General features: G+C 39.2%; 1 protein-coding gene across 4 annotated transcripts in view; it reads right to left on the bottom strand.

The window, feature by feature from the left end:
* Positions 1 to 15345, bottom strand: part of kiaa0513 (KIAA0513 ortholog) — a 41650-nt gene that overhangs the window by 20108 nt on the left and 6197 nt on the right. The window contains exons 5-13 of one of the 4 annotated variants that reach the window (XM_088297686.1): positions 13006 to 13076; positions 12612 to 12819; positions 12479 to 12519; positions 12278 to 12350; positions 11183 to 11260; positions 10926 to 10955; positions 5770 to 5850; positions 3688 to 3782; positions 1234 to 3595 (exon numbers count right to left, since the gene is read on the bottom strand). In XM_088297686.1, coding sequence (XP_088153812.1) covers positions 3546 to 3595; positions 3688 to 3782; positions 5770 to 5850; positions 10926 to 10955; positions 11183 to 11260; positions 12278 to 12350; positions 12479 to 12519; positions 12612 to 12819; positions 13006 to 13076 — 727 coding nt within the window. In that variant the 3' untranslated portion in view covers positions 1234 to 3545. Of the gene's footprint in view, positions 1 to 1233; positions 3596 to 3687; positions 3783 to 5769; positions 5851 to 10925; positions 10956 to 11182; positions 11261 to 12277; positions 12351 to 12478; positions 12520 to 12611; positions 12820 to 13005; positions 13077 to 15345 lie in introns of those variants that run through there. The other 3 variants (XM_088297688.1, XM_088297689.1, XM_088297690.1) reach the window with 3 other exon arrangements.

Raw genomic sequence — 15345 nt, 5'->3', positions numbered from 1 at the left:
GTTCTTTTCTTTTTTATCAAATAATTTTGGAGAAATTAAGAAATAAGTGACGACTTGAAAAACACCTACTTGTAATGAGGAATATGGCCACGCCCCCCTCCGCTCTCCCCATGTCTCAGTGGGAATCACAAAAGGGACCGATTACGCATTCACCTTTGAAAATCATTGCACTTTCATTGCATATAATGTCCAAAAAGAGTGATCAATTGGCATCAAAATTCATGTAGACGTCCCAACCTATGACCACTTCAACATATAAAAAGGATTAACCTCTCAATGGCTGATTTATATGAGAATGAGGAAATGCATCGGCAGAGCTACATAGATCATGCTGTTCGGACGCTGCGCACTGCTTTTCCCCTGATCACGGTGAGAACGCACGGCATACATTTTTATATACATACATACATAATCGCTGAAATCGGGTGGAATTCCCGTACCATCAAAATCGTCACTTTTCAGGTGACCTCCAAAACACTTTAGTAAATGGCAAAGTAAAATTCTCTGAGTTCAGCTCACGAAAAAACTACTGATGCATTTATATATTTTTTTGGTATATGTATTAGATTTTTTTCAAGGACTTGAATTGATAATAAACACACTGACCAAAACCTCAGCATAAAAATACATTTATTACAGCATGTTCATTTAACATTGACTTGTCCATGCATAAAAACAAATCAGCAACCAAACAATATACACATCTGAACACATTTCTAAGAATCTAGGAGCTGCAACTGTCAGTCAGTTGAAGTATTAACCTCGTGTTCTTTGCTATGAGTGCTATAATCATGAATTGCTACTAGTTGAATTAAAACCGTAACGACTTACTTACTTGGATATCTTAATTATAATCTCTCCGACCTCAAAGCATTATGCAGTGCGACGAGTGGCACCACCACAGTTGAAATAGCCCAGAACATGCTTACTTTATTTATCGTACACATACGTGCACTGCTATGAGCAGAACAAAGGCATTATTATTCAGGGGGAACTGGCTTGATACCTTAAGCAGGTATCAAAAAGTAAAGGGAGAATATTATGTACTGTACAGATAAACATTACAGTATACAGATAAATGCTTCAAACACATTATCAACATGTGTATTGTGATCAACAGCAAATAGGTGTTGTAAAAACAAATCCTGAAGCTGCCACATAGTGAGGTCAACCTCACCCCAGGAAATGAAACAACAACACAAACACAAACAAACAACAGGTATCTTAATTAAGTGACGGTTGAAAATAATATAAAACAGTGCAATCTGGCAAGAAGCTGACGGATCTTCTGGATGGATGTGCAACATCTCGTAAAGACGGATTTACTTATTAATACACAAACATTTGAAATGAGCACGTATAACAGCGGTGGGTTGTTTTCGGAACAACTACACGGACGTAGACATGAATACAAGTATTCCTCGTGGATCACAAGCAGTACATTTATGCGTCTACACGTACAAATATTGACAAATAATTCACAGAATGTAGGACTTGATAAAACCTGACAATATGTATAAAATGCCCACGATCCGCTGAATAACTGCATTTGAATGACATGAAATGATTTGCAACACTCAAGCATTTCTTCCCGAACCAACACTCGTTTGACGAACTTAAGGCATGAATTTAAAAAAATACATGAAGAAATACTCAATTAGATAGATGAGAATATTTAAGATAAAGAAAATCTTTCAGTGGTAATTTTTGGTGATGGAATTGTGGCGTTAGATAAGATTAATAACACTTTTTGTGAGACCGTAGGTTTTATTTAGCATAAAGACTGGAACGAAAGAGACACTTCAGATAGCACTGAACTGCACTATATTTCATGTCTTAAGAAAAGAGTATTAGGCTCACACTAAAAAAAAAAAAAAAAAACATAACATAATAGATAATAAAGTGTAAGATTTTAGAATGTGTTTTCCGAGAATACTGTTGTAATTATGAGTGTGTACACATGATCAAAGCGATCCAACACACAAGCTGCCCAAATCTTTTTACCGAGATTAGAAACGTCAAAATTAACAGATTAATCTACAACATACATATCATAAAAATCAATTGACTATTAACTATTTTGATCATCAAGTAATTGTTTAGAGCCATTGTTTAACTTAAACTAGTCCAAATCTTCTGAGTTCAGCCTCTAACTGGTAAATATTCTCTGATTTCTGTTCTCACTCCATGAAAGCAGAACAATAATCTTGTGTGTTAAATTAAAAATAAAAAAAAATCTGCTTTTACTTTGGAAAGGCATTGAATAATCAGAGTGGCGCGTACATCAACCCGTCTCGTGTGATAAAGTGTTGTTTGTTGCGTTACCACTAAACAATACCAAATAAACAAGAACAATTGGTTAATAAGAACTAATATGGGGGTTGCAATATATTTAAATACAAAATAAAATTTTGTCCAATTAATTGCCGGAATAATCACGAGAATAATCAAATAAACCTCCACACCTAAAACTCCTTAAACACGACGATGATCTAAAATGGCAGTGCAGTTTTATTCGGTCAGTAACTGAAACCTGAAATGATGTAACAGTCAGATCTCAATTACGTGGCACACATGTAGTCAGACATTATGTAACAACTGGACGATGGAACTGAACAATCTTTTTGCTATATGATAAATTGACAGTCTTCTAGCCATAGATCCATTTCCACTTTGTCATCTAATAAAATTATTCATTACAATGTGTTCTATGCGGCCCCGCTGGTCGAAACAATGCTTTCTGATTAATGTTGTGATTGTGGAATAAGAAATGAGCAGCAAAATCCACCCGTCTTAATCCATTTCATGGGTGGCCATTTTGTCACTTGCTGTCGACTGACAAAGACAAGTTGAAAATTGTTCAGGGTTCAGGTAATGATCAATCACAGCGTAGCTTGCGAATATCACATGACCAAACCAAGAAATCAAGTGAGTCATGATTGGTTGTGACCAGAGATTGTTGCGAAATTCATATTCCACAACCACAACGCCATGTTTAGACGAGATATGTGAAGAACATTTTTGACGTGACTACCCCTTGATGTTAATTTTCAACTTAGCGTCAATCCTAAATGTTGCTATTTTTATGGTGCCGTTTCATGGGATGGTTTTCATAGCAAACTTTCTCTTATTTTAAATGCTACTCTATTTTTTTGTCCATGCAGACTCTGGCGATGTACATTGTTACGGAGCGCTCATGAGAGGAAAAAGATACTCAGTCATTGGTAGTAACAGATGAAAATAGTTCCAAGCGGTTTTTACAAAACCTTTGGTGAGTGGTTATAGTTGCAGCACAGAGGGAAAATGGAGGTACAAGCGCCACAAATAGTTGTTACACTGTTAATATTGAACAGCTGATGATGTTGTATTATTGCTGATGTCGAATGTGCTAAGAACGGCACACCCAAATTGGACGGACAGGCTTTGCGACAACTATGATGCAGTTCACAACAATAATGCGTTTTCCATTCCACTTGACAGTGTTAGGCATGGCTCATGCGGAGAAAAGAGCGGAAACTTTGAAATTCAGCATGTCGTCCTGACCCTCACTCCGTTGCCATTTTCTCAATATGATCACTTAGCAACCGGTACTGTTCTGTAAAGATTGAAATGATGTCACTTTGGAATTCTTGAAAACAATTCAACAGGGCAAGCTTATATGTACGGATTTTTTTTAGAATGGATTACCTTTATTCAGGTTTCCAATGACTGACTGCTTTTTCAGAAATTCGTTGCACAGTGTTTTACTGAGCCCAAATGCCAACATGTTGTGAGTAAATGTCCTGAAAAACAAATACGCAAAAGCAAACATCGCATAAATCATCGTTTTAGACAACAAAAAACCTTTTAACTCAAATTTGAGAATACGACATTTCACGAGAGAAGGGACAGCAATGCTGAAGTATTTCAACTTCGAGTTCTGCACGACACAAAATTGTGGCCATGTGCCGTTTCATTGATATGATTATGAACACCTTAATCATAAGAACTATTTTGTCTTAAAAGACATATTTATTCTTTGGCTTTCAACTCAACATTGTTTTAGTCTTTTATTTTGTTGACTGTTTTCCAATCATTAATGCATTTATTTTTAACTGTCTTGTTTTTATGTCTGACGTCCGGCACGTTACATGCAACTGTGGTTGTTTTTAAAATGCTTCATAAATAAAGTTGAATTGAGTTGAGTAAAGTTTGCCGTGTTGTTGTTTTTTTCTGCCCAACGCGTTCTCAACGTTGATGAGGAAAAGGGTTTGCCCGCCAGATTGAATTAAAGATTTGACTCTTTTGACTGAATTCCTCAATCTATTTTTTTTCCATTCGCAGGATAAAGCTTCAGACCACAAAACGTGGTGGAGGTGCGAGGCTTGTGCTGAGAAAGAACTCCAAATATTTGGGTGCTCATGCAAGTAGCAATGAATACTCATGAAGTACTCATTTGTTTGGTGCATTCATAAAAATTCTCACTATCATTACTACAATGACCACTTTATTTATCTTATGTAAAAAAATTGGGTTAAGTTGTGGCTATAAACCAAGAACTCTGCATTTTACCCATGATGACAGAAATAGAAGGCGCAAGTGTCCAACATGGCAGGTTTGTCCGAGACACTCAGAAGTATTTTCTCCAAACAGAAAATAGTGCATATGAAACTCACAAAGAGCCTCCGACAAAAGCTGGTCCATCCCAAGGACAAAATCCTGAGAAGCAAATCCATCAATGTTGTTTATGCAGTGCCACGTAGTGAGGAGCGCAACCACCTCGACATTGGGGGGGCCAGGACCGCGTTACTAAAGCAAGCACGGCACAATCGTGGCTTGCTGTCCAGTGTCGGTAGTTTAGTTGCATCACCTAAAGAAGGCACATTTCCTTGAGGCTAAAAACAAATTCATTTGGGATCGGGAAGACCACTGGTTTGAAAGAGGGCTCAAAAAGCCATCGACTCGATGTCAATCAAGTAAAGCCATCCTTAATCGAGCAAAGGTAAAATCACAATTAACTAGTCACAACTATGTCATTGAGTTTGATTAGTTATTGTTGTGTTTTATTATTTGCCATCATGTTTAGTTATACTTTGTTGTGTTTTTTTTATTTACTATTTTGTTTAGTTTTGGATGTGCTTTTAATTTGATGTCTGGTTATTTGTTGCTGTTTTTTTCATATTTTTTATTGTTTTTGTGTTTCATTATTTATTGCTGTGTTTTTTTTTTAATTCTATTAATTTGCTGTTGTGTTTGCAATTCTTGGCTACCAAAGGTTCTCATTCGGAAACTGTATGCCGTTTCTGGGGGAAAACAGATATCGAGGGCCCAGTTATCATTGTTGGCGCAGGGTGGGAAAATTTACTGAAATGAGAATTTATTCACTCGTGCTCAATACAAGTTCATTACGTTTTTTAAAAATATATATGCCCTCGTCTTCTCATTTCATGAGATCGCTTCTCTCAGCATAGAGACTAAAACTCATTTGAGTAGCTTCAGTTGTCGTGGCAGGATTTTCATTTTTATGTACATTTTTAAGATGCCTCACATCCCCTGCAATTTTCTTGCATACCTGATACTAAGAAAACTTTTAGCACGCACAATTTCAAACAGAGGGAGACAGAACTCAAGCTCACTTCCTGCGCACCCTTGTGATCAAAACACAAACATTACAGAGGCATTTTCGAACTGACGTTTGAAAGTGGCCCGGTTGGGGCCCATATAAAGAAAGTAAAGCAAAGATCTGTAAACGAAACAGATCTTTTCATACTGGATGATAAGCTTGCTTACCCCAGCTGGCCAAAGGCAATGTTCTCATCCATTTTGGAGGTGTCGTCTCTTTCCTCCTGGGTCATGTGACACCACTTCTCCCTGTTGACAGAAAATGTTTGCCTTCATTTCTCAAAAAGAACATCTTTCAAAAGGATTCTGTTCTAATACAGCTTCCATATGATCAGTTGTAACGAGATTAAAAGTAAAATGAGTGAGGAATGAGTAAGGTGTTTGAGGGGGAAGTCAACCCCAAAGGCTTAGTTGACTCATTTATACTATACATATGCAACTGATAAATGATGTACTAATTCCATATGTACACTTGAAGAGAGATTTCTCAGCGCGATTTAAGGAATGTCGCCAGTTTCCTGCTATTTTGCTTAAAAACGCAGTTAATTGTGGGTAATCTGCCTATGAATTAAGAGGACATGGACGCGGGCTGAGTGGAAGTGTGAAACTCGGGCGCAAAAGGGGCGGAGCACTTCTCAAAACTGGGACACCCTACACCTTCGCAGCTGCAGCGCAATCGAGGGGCACACAGGGTGCAAGCGTGGTTATTGGGATTGGGCCTTAGCCATCTCAGGGGTCGGCCATTTTGTCACTTTTGTGGACTGAAAATGACATCGCAGTTGCTCAAGGCACAGCTAACGCCCAATTATGACTCAGCTTTAGACAACAGGTGAGCCATGATCGGTCGTTACCTGAGCAACTGTGATGCCATTTTCAGTCGACAGAAGTGACAAAATGGCCGCCCCCTGACATGGCTAAAAACAGGTGGATTTTATTGCTTATCTCATATTTCACAAATGCAATAGTAACCAGAATGCTGGGTTTAGATAGTGGGCCTATATAGAACAGAATCTTGTGAAGAACATTTTTAGGTTGACTTCCCCTTTTAGTGAAAAAAATTCCTTTTATAATGATGATTCATAACTTCTTACTTTAAGAAAATACATTGGCAAGCCGAGTTGATCAGATGTCAGGAATGCCTAGAACGATGATTTAACAGGCTTCAACTCACATCAACAATGTTAATCGGGGTGAACGTAACATTTTAAAGATATGACTGATAAAATGTAAACTTCCTGTGAACTGAGTCTGATAATTGTGTGCAGATTAAAATACAGTTAAGATCCCGTTTCCATTACACGACATTTATGTGAAGTATTACTTGGGTGATGTGGCATTTGTGACATTTTACCCTGCCACACTAAGAAGCTAAGGTGGATATCAACCACTAAAAACTATTGATTCATCATTGAGACACATTATTACATTTCCACATACACTACTGTGCTTATTGTGAATTAAAAGGGGAAAAAAGCAGTTTGAGAAGTGTCACAATAGTGAGGTCTCTCTTCTGGTGCCATGGCTGAAACAGCCCTTGACGACTCATGATGAAAAAACTTTCAGTCTTCGGTTTCTTGCGGCGTCCCAGATAGCTCGCGAGTTTCTGAGCCCGGTGTAGTCCTTGATCTGATTTAGGTACATGAGCCTCTGTCCGCCTCTAGCTCTTTTCCCAGGTACTTTTCCGGCTAGGCATCGTTCTTCAATTTCGCCTTTACGGATGATGTGAGGTATTGCTGATCAATTGCTAGGCGTTGTTGTGGTCTCATGAAGTCAAAATGTGACCAGCATGATGAAGAGGACTGTTTCAAGAGCAATTCTAAGTGAACCAAGAGACTTATTGGTCAGTCATTGATCAAACACCATGAATGACAACTCGAACAGGATGACTTTGCCATTGACACCACAGGTGAAGTCGAATATGTCTGCGTCAACATCTCAGAACATTAAACACGTACAAGAAGACACATTTAAATCTTTTTAGTTCTTCTTCTGTTTTTGTGAAATGCATTGCTGTAAAATGTCAAACTAGCATCAGAATGTGTTTTTCTTTTGCAAAAAAACAAACAAACAAACGAGCATACAGGAAAGGAGAAAATGATGATGCATTGAGCTTTGAAATGGAAGTGAACAGTGAGCAAGCAGTGGATTTGAAATACAGAAAATATATTTCCAGACAATGTCTCAGCAGCACATTCATGATATCAATTGCTGCTTAGGGAAACGTCAGTTGGAAAAATAGACGGGAAGCGCGAGGTTAAATAAACAGCATTATAATAACATGCATTTTATATCACAATACGACGATTAGACAAACAACAATGACATGCCAAAAGATGCCAAATAAAGAGAGAAGATTATTGGTGGAGTATAAATTCCAACAAAACAAATTTAATGAAGAAAAAAAAGAAGAATGGAATTAAATTAAAATATACGTTGAGTCTGAATCACAACAAGGATTCTATTCCCTTTCGAGATTAATGTTATTCTTATACTAGAAAGGGATGTGAAATAAGTCATAATAACTTGCAGATTTACAACACTCCGAATCAGCAGCATTAATCAATACTTTTCCAAAGCCACAGCCAATTTAGTTTACCTCTTAAATATAGTGTCATTTATGAATTACACTCATGGCCAAAAGTTTTGTCACGGACTAAAATTGTGTTTTTCGCTAACTTCGCTGCTTCACTTTTCATGTTTATGATGCACATTGCTTTCAAACTGTTAAGCAGAACAGTTGGAATTATTAGTCAAAGTTCCCCCAAATTGTTTGAAGTGATCAGCAGAAGAAAGGGCAGCATGTTCATTCAAATAAAACGGTTTATATTTAAACTGTGAGAAATCTTACTAACTTACCTTTTTAAAAAATTTGCAAGGCTCAAAATATTGTTTTTTGTTTTGCTTTGTTTTTTCTGAGCGGAGCAAGTTTCCTTCGGGTACTCCATTTCCTCCCACAATCCCAAAACATACATGGCAGGTTGATTGGACACTCTAAATTGCCCCTAGGTATGAGTGTAAGCGCGGATGGTTGTTTGTATCGGCGTGCCCTGCGATTGGCTGGCAACCAGTTCACAGGTTGTACCCCGCCTACTGCCCGAAGACAGCTGGGATAGTCTCCAGCACCCCCACGACCCTCTTGAGGAGAAGCGGGTCAGATAATGGACAGAGTGGTAACACCCAATCTAACACAGCTTCTCCATATTCATATTCGCAGTTAATGTAGTAGTAGTTTCGTGTGGTTTTCACACCTCCTGTCTCATCCCTGAAAGCCATGCCTTGAATTCATCTCCACACTGGAATACCGTATCATACCCTCCCTCTATCGATGTATAAGGGCAGTCTATAATCAGATGGTCCATATTTTGACACTCATGGTTACACCAGGGGCATGCTTGCGTAGCCACTGTCCCCCATCTTTGCAAATTTTGGGCTGTACGTCCTTGTTTGCAAAGGATCCTGTTGTAGGATGTCCACTCTCTCCTGCTGGTTCCATTGTAGCATGGGAGCTTCTCAGTGGGGTCTCCAATTCTCTCGCCTCCAACAGGTACATTTCCTCTCCATAGGTCGCGCCACCTATCTGCTGACGTGTGCTCTGATTCCCGTTCTCGGCTGAAGGGTCTTCTGGATCTCAGGCGGTGCCCTCCTGGGTTGTGTGCTAGGGCCCGACACAGGGGAGCCTCCTCCGGGAGTGCCAATAGATTTTGTTGCATGATCTGTGTTGCCTGCTCTCTTCTAACTGCTGGAGGTTCAATGTTGCACATTGTTGGAAGCCAGTTTATAGGAGTAGAACGTATGGCGCCCGATATCAGTCTCATTGCTTCATTCAGCTGGACATCAACTTTGGATGCATGTGCACACCGGCCCCATACTGGGCTGCAATATTCAGCCACGCTGTAGCACAGTGCCATGACTGACGTCCGTAGAACGTTTTGGTTGGCACCCCAACCTGTTCCCGTAAGTTTACGGATTAGTGCCACTCTTGATTTCAGCTTCTGGGCTGTATTTTCTAGGTGTTTCCTGTAGGTGAGAGTTCTGTCTAGAGTTACCCCTAGATATTTTGGTTCACAATCCACCGGCAGGTTTTCCCCCTCTATTTCCACCCTTAGCTTGTAATTAGCTTGCTGGTTGGTTAGATGGAATGTTGTTACCACTGTCTTGGTTCTGTTCATTCTTAGGTACCATCTTTCGCAGTTAATACGTTGTAACAACAATGAGTCACATGCGAAAATGGCTGGCTGGGTCTGATTTTTGACATTTTTACTTAGGAGTGTACTCACTTTTGTTGCTTGTGGTTTCGACATTAATGGCTGTATGTTGTGTTATTTTGAGGGAACAGTAACTTTACACTGTTATCCAAGCTTAAACTGACAACTAGTTTACATTGTAACAAGATGTTGTTAAATATTTGCAAAAATATGAGGGGTGTACTGTAGTGAATGCAGTATTTCTTGATCGATTGTCAAATTATAATTAATTACTTGCTGCACAGAAAAAAAAAAAAACAGTGAATGATATGATTGTTTCATTTTTGTCTAGTTTCTGAAGCCCACCAGGTGAATTTGGTTTGAAATTCATAATTTCAGTTTGAAAGCTACTTAAATTCCTATACTAGTCCTATACATAGCACTTAATGACACTGCGTGGTTTCTTAGTGACTGCTGGTCCTATACAAACAGACAACTATATGAACTGAAACTTTCTTTAAAACATTGAACTGCCTTTCAAATTCACACCGATGCACAATCACGAGTAGAAGGCTGTCTGTCTCCAAGTTCTCACTGCAACGGCCAATTTGACATTATCTGCAAGCTGGTATCATCCTGCACTTCCTTAGAAATCTACTTTGTGTGTACCAATCTACTACATGGACTCCAGCGAGTGGACCCATTTTGCTTCCACAATGCAGACTGCAAACACCACCTGTGCTGAATTTAAAGGGAATGAAAGGAGCAGCTTAGATTGTCCGGGAATCAAGTCGGCTGTGTTCACTCCCACAATGGCACAAATGCTCATTTTTAACTGCGCTTGTCTACAAAAATACTAAAAGTAAGAAAACTCCTCCCATGCGCAGTGAGATTGCACTTTGCACGAGACTTGCGTTGGGCCCCAGACCTCAAAAGTACAGAACTAAAAACACAAATCAGCGTATAACATAACCAAAAAATTATTCCATTACAAGGAACCTCAGGAATCACATGAAGCCATGCGCATAAAACAGGACAGCCACAATAGCGTCAGATTTTTCTGGTAAATTTCAGGCCTTGCTTTTCTTTTTTTTTTTTTGATTAGCCTTTTTGAGAGCAGCAGACAAAAGGAAGACAGACCTCTTATGTTTATCTCCATCTCGCGTTCCCCTGCTCGGCAGCAAGGCACAAGAAAACAGGGGTTAAATCCACATGCGGAAAGAGGGCGTATAGAAGAAAGAGAAGCAAACTTTGCCCAGACACACAGAAATACACGGATGAAAGAACATTTTCTAATATTTGAACAACCAATTCAGGATCACGCTTTATAATCTAGGAAAAAGCAGTTCGAAATCAAATGAATTCTTCATCTCATCTCATATGACTTTAAGACTCACCTTGTTGTTGGCGACCTCTTTTTCCTCTCACAATGAACTGCATCAAAGAACGCAGCATTCCAAAATCGCAATGTTTGCCTGACATGGAACAAACAACACCATATGAAAAAAAGATTGAGCTGGGTTTTTGTTACGTTCAAAGAAATTCTTATCATATTCAAATCTGCTCTTTATGATTTTGTATTACGAGTTGAAAGAGAACATGAATCATTTTTACACATTTTTCAGGTTCAGGGTGCAAATCTCCTACATTGTGGCGTTTACATGTTTCTCCAGGTACGTACTCCACATTCCAAAAACGCGCTTGTTAGGTTAATTGAAGCTTCCAAATTATGCATAATGGAGGTGAAAAACTTTGCTTTTGTCCCATACCTTTGATTAAGGCCTTTTAATATTTTTTTATTTTGGCAAGGTTAGAAACATTTTCTTTACTTGACTTTTAAAAGGTTTTAAGTGTTTTTTTTAAAGTTTTCTGTTAATGTACTTAAATGTTGTCAATGTATAGTCACTTTTGTTTTCTCTGCTTTTTGTCGCAATGCCGTGTACTGTTCTGTTTGTAAATGCTTTCAAGGGGAATTCAACGCCATGTGTCTCCACTAGTCTAAACACGTCATTCTGATTAAAATTGCGTTTGTGCAATATGACTGACCAGTCACGGCTCTGCATCAGAAAACAAGTGAGCCGTGATTGGTCATTACTCGAGCCCTGAGCAACGGTGATGTTATTTTCAGTCGACAGAAGTGACAAAACGGCCGCCCCGAGATGTACAAAAACAGGTGGATTTTTAATCAGAATGTCATGTTCCCAAGAGTGGGGCTGCACAGCATATTCTTGTTAAGAACTATTTTGGGTTGACTTCCCCTTTAAGGTTTTGTTCTTTTGGTTGTGTGAAGCCCATTGAAATGTCCTATATAAATAAAGCTGCCTTGTCTTGCCGTAAGTGTGAAAGTGAGTATGACTTATTTGCCTGTCTATATGTGCTCTGTGGATGATAGACCATCTGTCTTGTTTGTTGAGTATGTTCTGGCGTTATTCGCTATTATATGCCGGTGCAGCAACACTGTTGCAAGTGGACAAAATGGACAAGACAAATACCAGATGGGTTGCTGCTTCAGGTGGGTGTACAGGTAAACCTTTTCTCCCTTCTTTTCCTCTGGAGCCTGTGATACTAAGAGTGGAAATAAAGTGTTAAATGTTGTCAAATGTCATCAGATTAAAATCAATGCAACAGGACATTTTAATAAAAAAAACCCAAACAAATACAAAAACACACATTATAGGTTTAAGGACCTTTACCTGTTGATTTGGGTTTTGTCTCAACTGGATTTTCACCATTCCTGCATTGAATGGAAGACGAAAGGGTGCGTTAAATGGGAAACACATGTTATGTTTTTGAGAATATCCAAAGGAACAAGGTATATTTGCTTACTCTGTCTTTGGATTTATTGAGCTTCTCAGTTTACTTTCTAAGCCTCCAAAAAAGCCTTTGACATCAGTCTTCGATGAATTCTTAAGGAGGCGCTCGGCAGCATCTTTCTTAACAGAGAGCCAGGAGTTGGCCTTGTTTAAATATGAGTCCAGAGCAGCTGGATGACCACCTCGATCAAGGAGCTCGGCAGGAGACGGCTGGAACTTTCCTTTAAAGGAAAAAAAAAATTAATAGAACATCAATTCGATCCAATTGCTGGGTCACTTAACATCGATGTATACATGACAAATCATAAAATAACCCATGTGATTTTATACTTCTAAATAGTAGAAGTCTGTTCAACCAGACTGGTTACAAACATTGAAATTTTTGTGTGAAAGAAGAATGAATTTACCATTATAGTAATACGTAAAGCACATAGTCATGAGGTTTTTGGCTGGGCTGTAGTCATCCATTTGGTAACATCTGCAAAAACACAAAATATATTATGATAAGACTTGGAGTCCTGGATTTCATTCCATTATCTACTGTAAAATGCTAAAAAAAATGTACTAATAGCTAGGAATGCACGATAACTAGCGGAATGATAATTATCGGACCGATATTGGGGGAAAAAAATCTGTCATATTCATTGGACAAAAAAAATTACTGCTAAAAAGAGCGGTTTGAAATTCACTAACATTGGTCAGGTTACTGTCACTTTACGAGTCCTAGCCTCTGCTGCATGACGTCGGCAGTATTATGGCGCCGCTGCACACGACTTCAGAAGTAAAAGCAAGCTATTTGTTAAGGAGACTGAGGTTTTTCCACAGTGATTTATAGTAATCAGGCCTGTAGGCTGTGTGCAATTTGTGCTGTGCCTTTTCCTTTTTAACTGTATTTTTATTTTCATTGCTGGTTACTATAATCGAGTGGACTTACAGTACAAACTGACGAGTTCTAGTGACTTTTCACCGCACTCTCAATATCCCGGACGAGATAGCCGGACCTTTGTGGATTGTTGTCGGGTCTGGCAAGCGTCGTAGAGAAGGTAAAGAAAAGCAAGGAGCTAAGCCGCGCTATGCCTAAGTTAATGGCTAGCCACTCAAGTCTCTGCTGACAAGCCTCACAACTTCTCTAACGCCAGATCCATAACACGCAAAACAGATGATCTGGAACTAAACCTAGCAGGGAATGGCGACGGTAGGGACCGTTGTATTTTATTAATCACAGAAACCTGGCTACACGCCCATATTCCCGACGCTTTAGCGCAACGAGAAACAAAGGCAGCGGTTAACTTTTACTGCCGTATTATTATGACCAATATGTGCAGACAGCTTGCAATCGTAGTGAGGATAAGTGGTTCAGAAAATGGATGGATTGCAAATGCCCTAACGCTGCACTGTGTCCTACAGTATACAAACGACCAGGGCTTACTGTTTACGGCTTACTACAGCTATGGTGAGTCATACTTTGAAGCAATTGTTTTTTTGGTCTTCACATGAAAATTTTTGGGGTCCTGCATTTATTGAAAGTTAGGAGTGTGTGTGTGTGCGTGTGTGTGTGTGCATGTATGAGTATGCAACGTGCATTGTCATGCGTATAGAAATAATAATTTTGGGAGTAATTTATTTTTTAAAGCATTACTTTGAAATCTATACATAAAACAGTAATAGAGGGCGATAACAAAATGCAACCTACTTGATTTATAGGGTCTGATAGGCCTTAAACCTTTTGAAATTGCTCATTGTGTCACAGTCTAAAATGACAAGAGTTAAAAATTGGCAAAACATACGACTGCACATTGTGACTGGCCACTTTATATGTCATCCTGAGACGCCCGCTACATTCGCAGGAAGCGGAATTGAAATGTTGTATTATTTTAAGCTGAAACAACAGACAAGGCCAGGTCTAGACAGGCATGTATGAGGCGGCAGCCACAAATCTTGAGGCGGCATTATTGCATTGTATATGTATATATATCTCACACACACACGAGAGCACCCTTACCTTGCAGAACAGCATCGTGATGTGTTTTTATATACCCTATTCAGTATTATTTTCCATTGCACTCTCTTATTTATCTAATTTATATATTTGTCTGTATTATTGTTGTATTGCACTGGAGAGGGGAGCTCTCTAATCTCGTTGCACACTTGAGTACAATGACAATAAAGGGATTTCTAATTCTAATTCTAACCTCAGAATGACTAGCAGAGTTGAATGCAAGTAATCTTTATACTAGTGTTCCATTTGATTGTCACTTGTTTACAAGGTTGAGTCCCTGAGGAGAATGAGAAACACGAGGTTGGGAAAAGTCATCTGAAGGTTTTGCAGGAGTGGAAAATTGAAGATGCGATAGTAAGATGTCTGACAAATTGCAGAAGTTGGATGGGGGCGGTGCTTTCTTTACAGAGCTGGACAGTCCGTCCCAGGGGTGGAAGAGTCTAGCCCTCCAGATGCCCATTTTAGGGGTGGTGGGTGACAAATTTCAAAAAAAGGGCTTGATTAACAAAGGTTGATTTTAGTCCGGCCCACAAATCAGCCCTCGTGCGTGTGATGAAACTACTCACGAAATGGACAAATGACAAAAATTGCCTCAGAACACGTCAAAAGCGCCACTACCAAATGTTTGTGTATGAAGAGACATAGAGACAGCAGTGTGCGTTCAAGCGTGACTGTATTTCCTTATTCTGACATCACGTAACCCGCGCCTCCCACCTGCTACTGGCGCATACCATTACAAGAATGGAGG

Source organism: Idiotropiscis lumnitzeri, chromosome 6 (genome assembly GCF_059441095.1).
Source record: "Idiotropiscis lumnitzeri isolate Australia: NSW breed Sydney's pygmy pipehorse chromosome 6, RoL_Ilum_1.0, whole genome shotgun sequence".
Taxonomy (NCBI): Eukaryota; Metazoa; Chordata; class Actinopteri; order Syngnathiformes; family Syngnathidae; genus Idiotropiscis; species Idiotropiscis lumnitzeri.
This window is presented reverse-complemented; position numbering and strand designations above follow the sequence as displayed.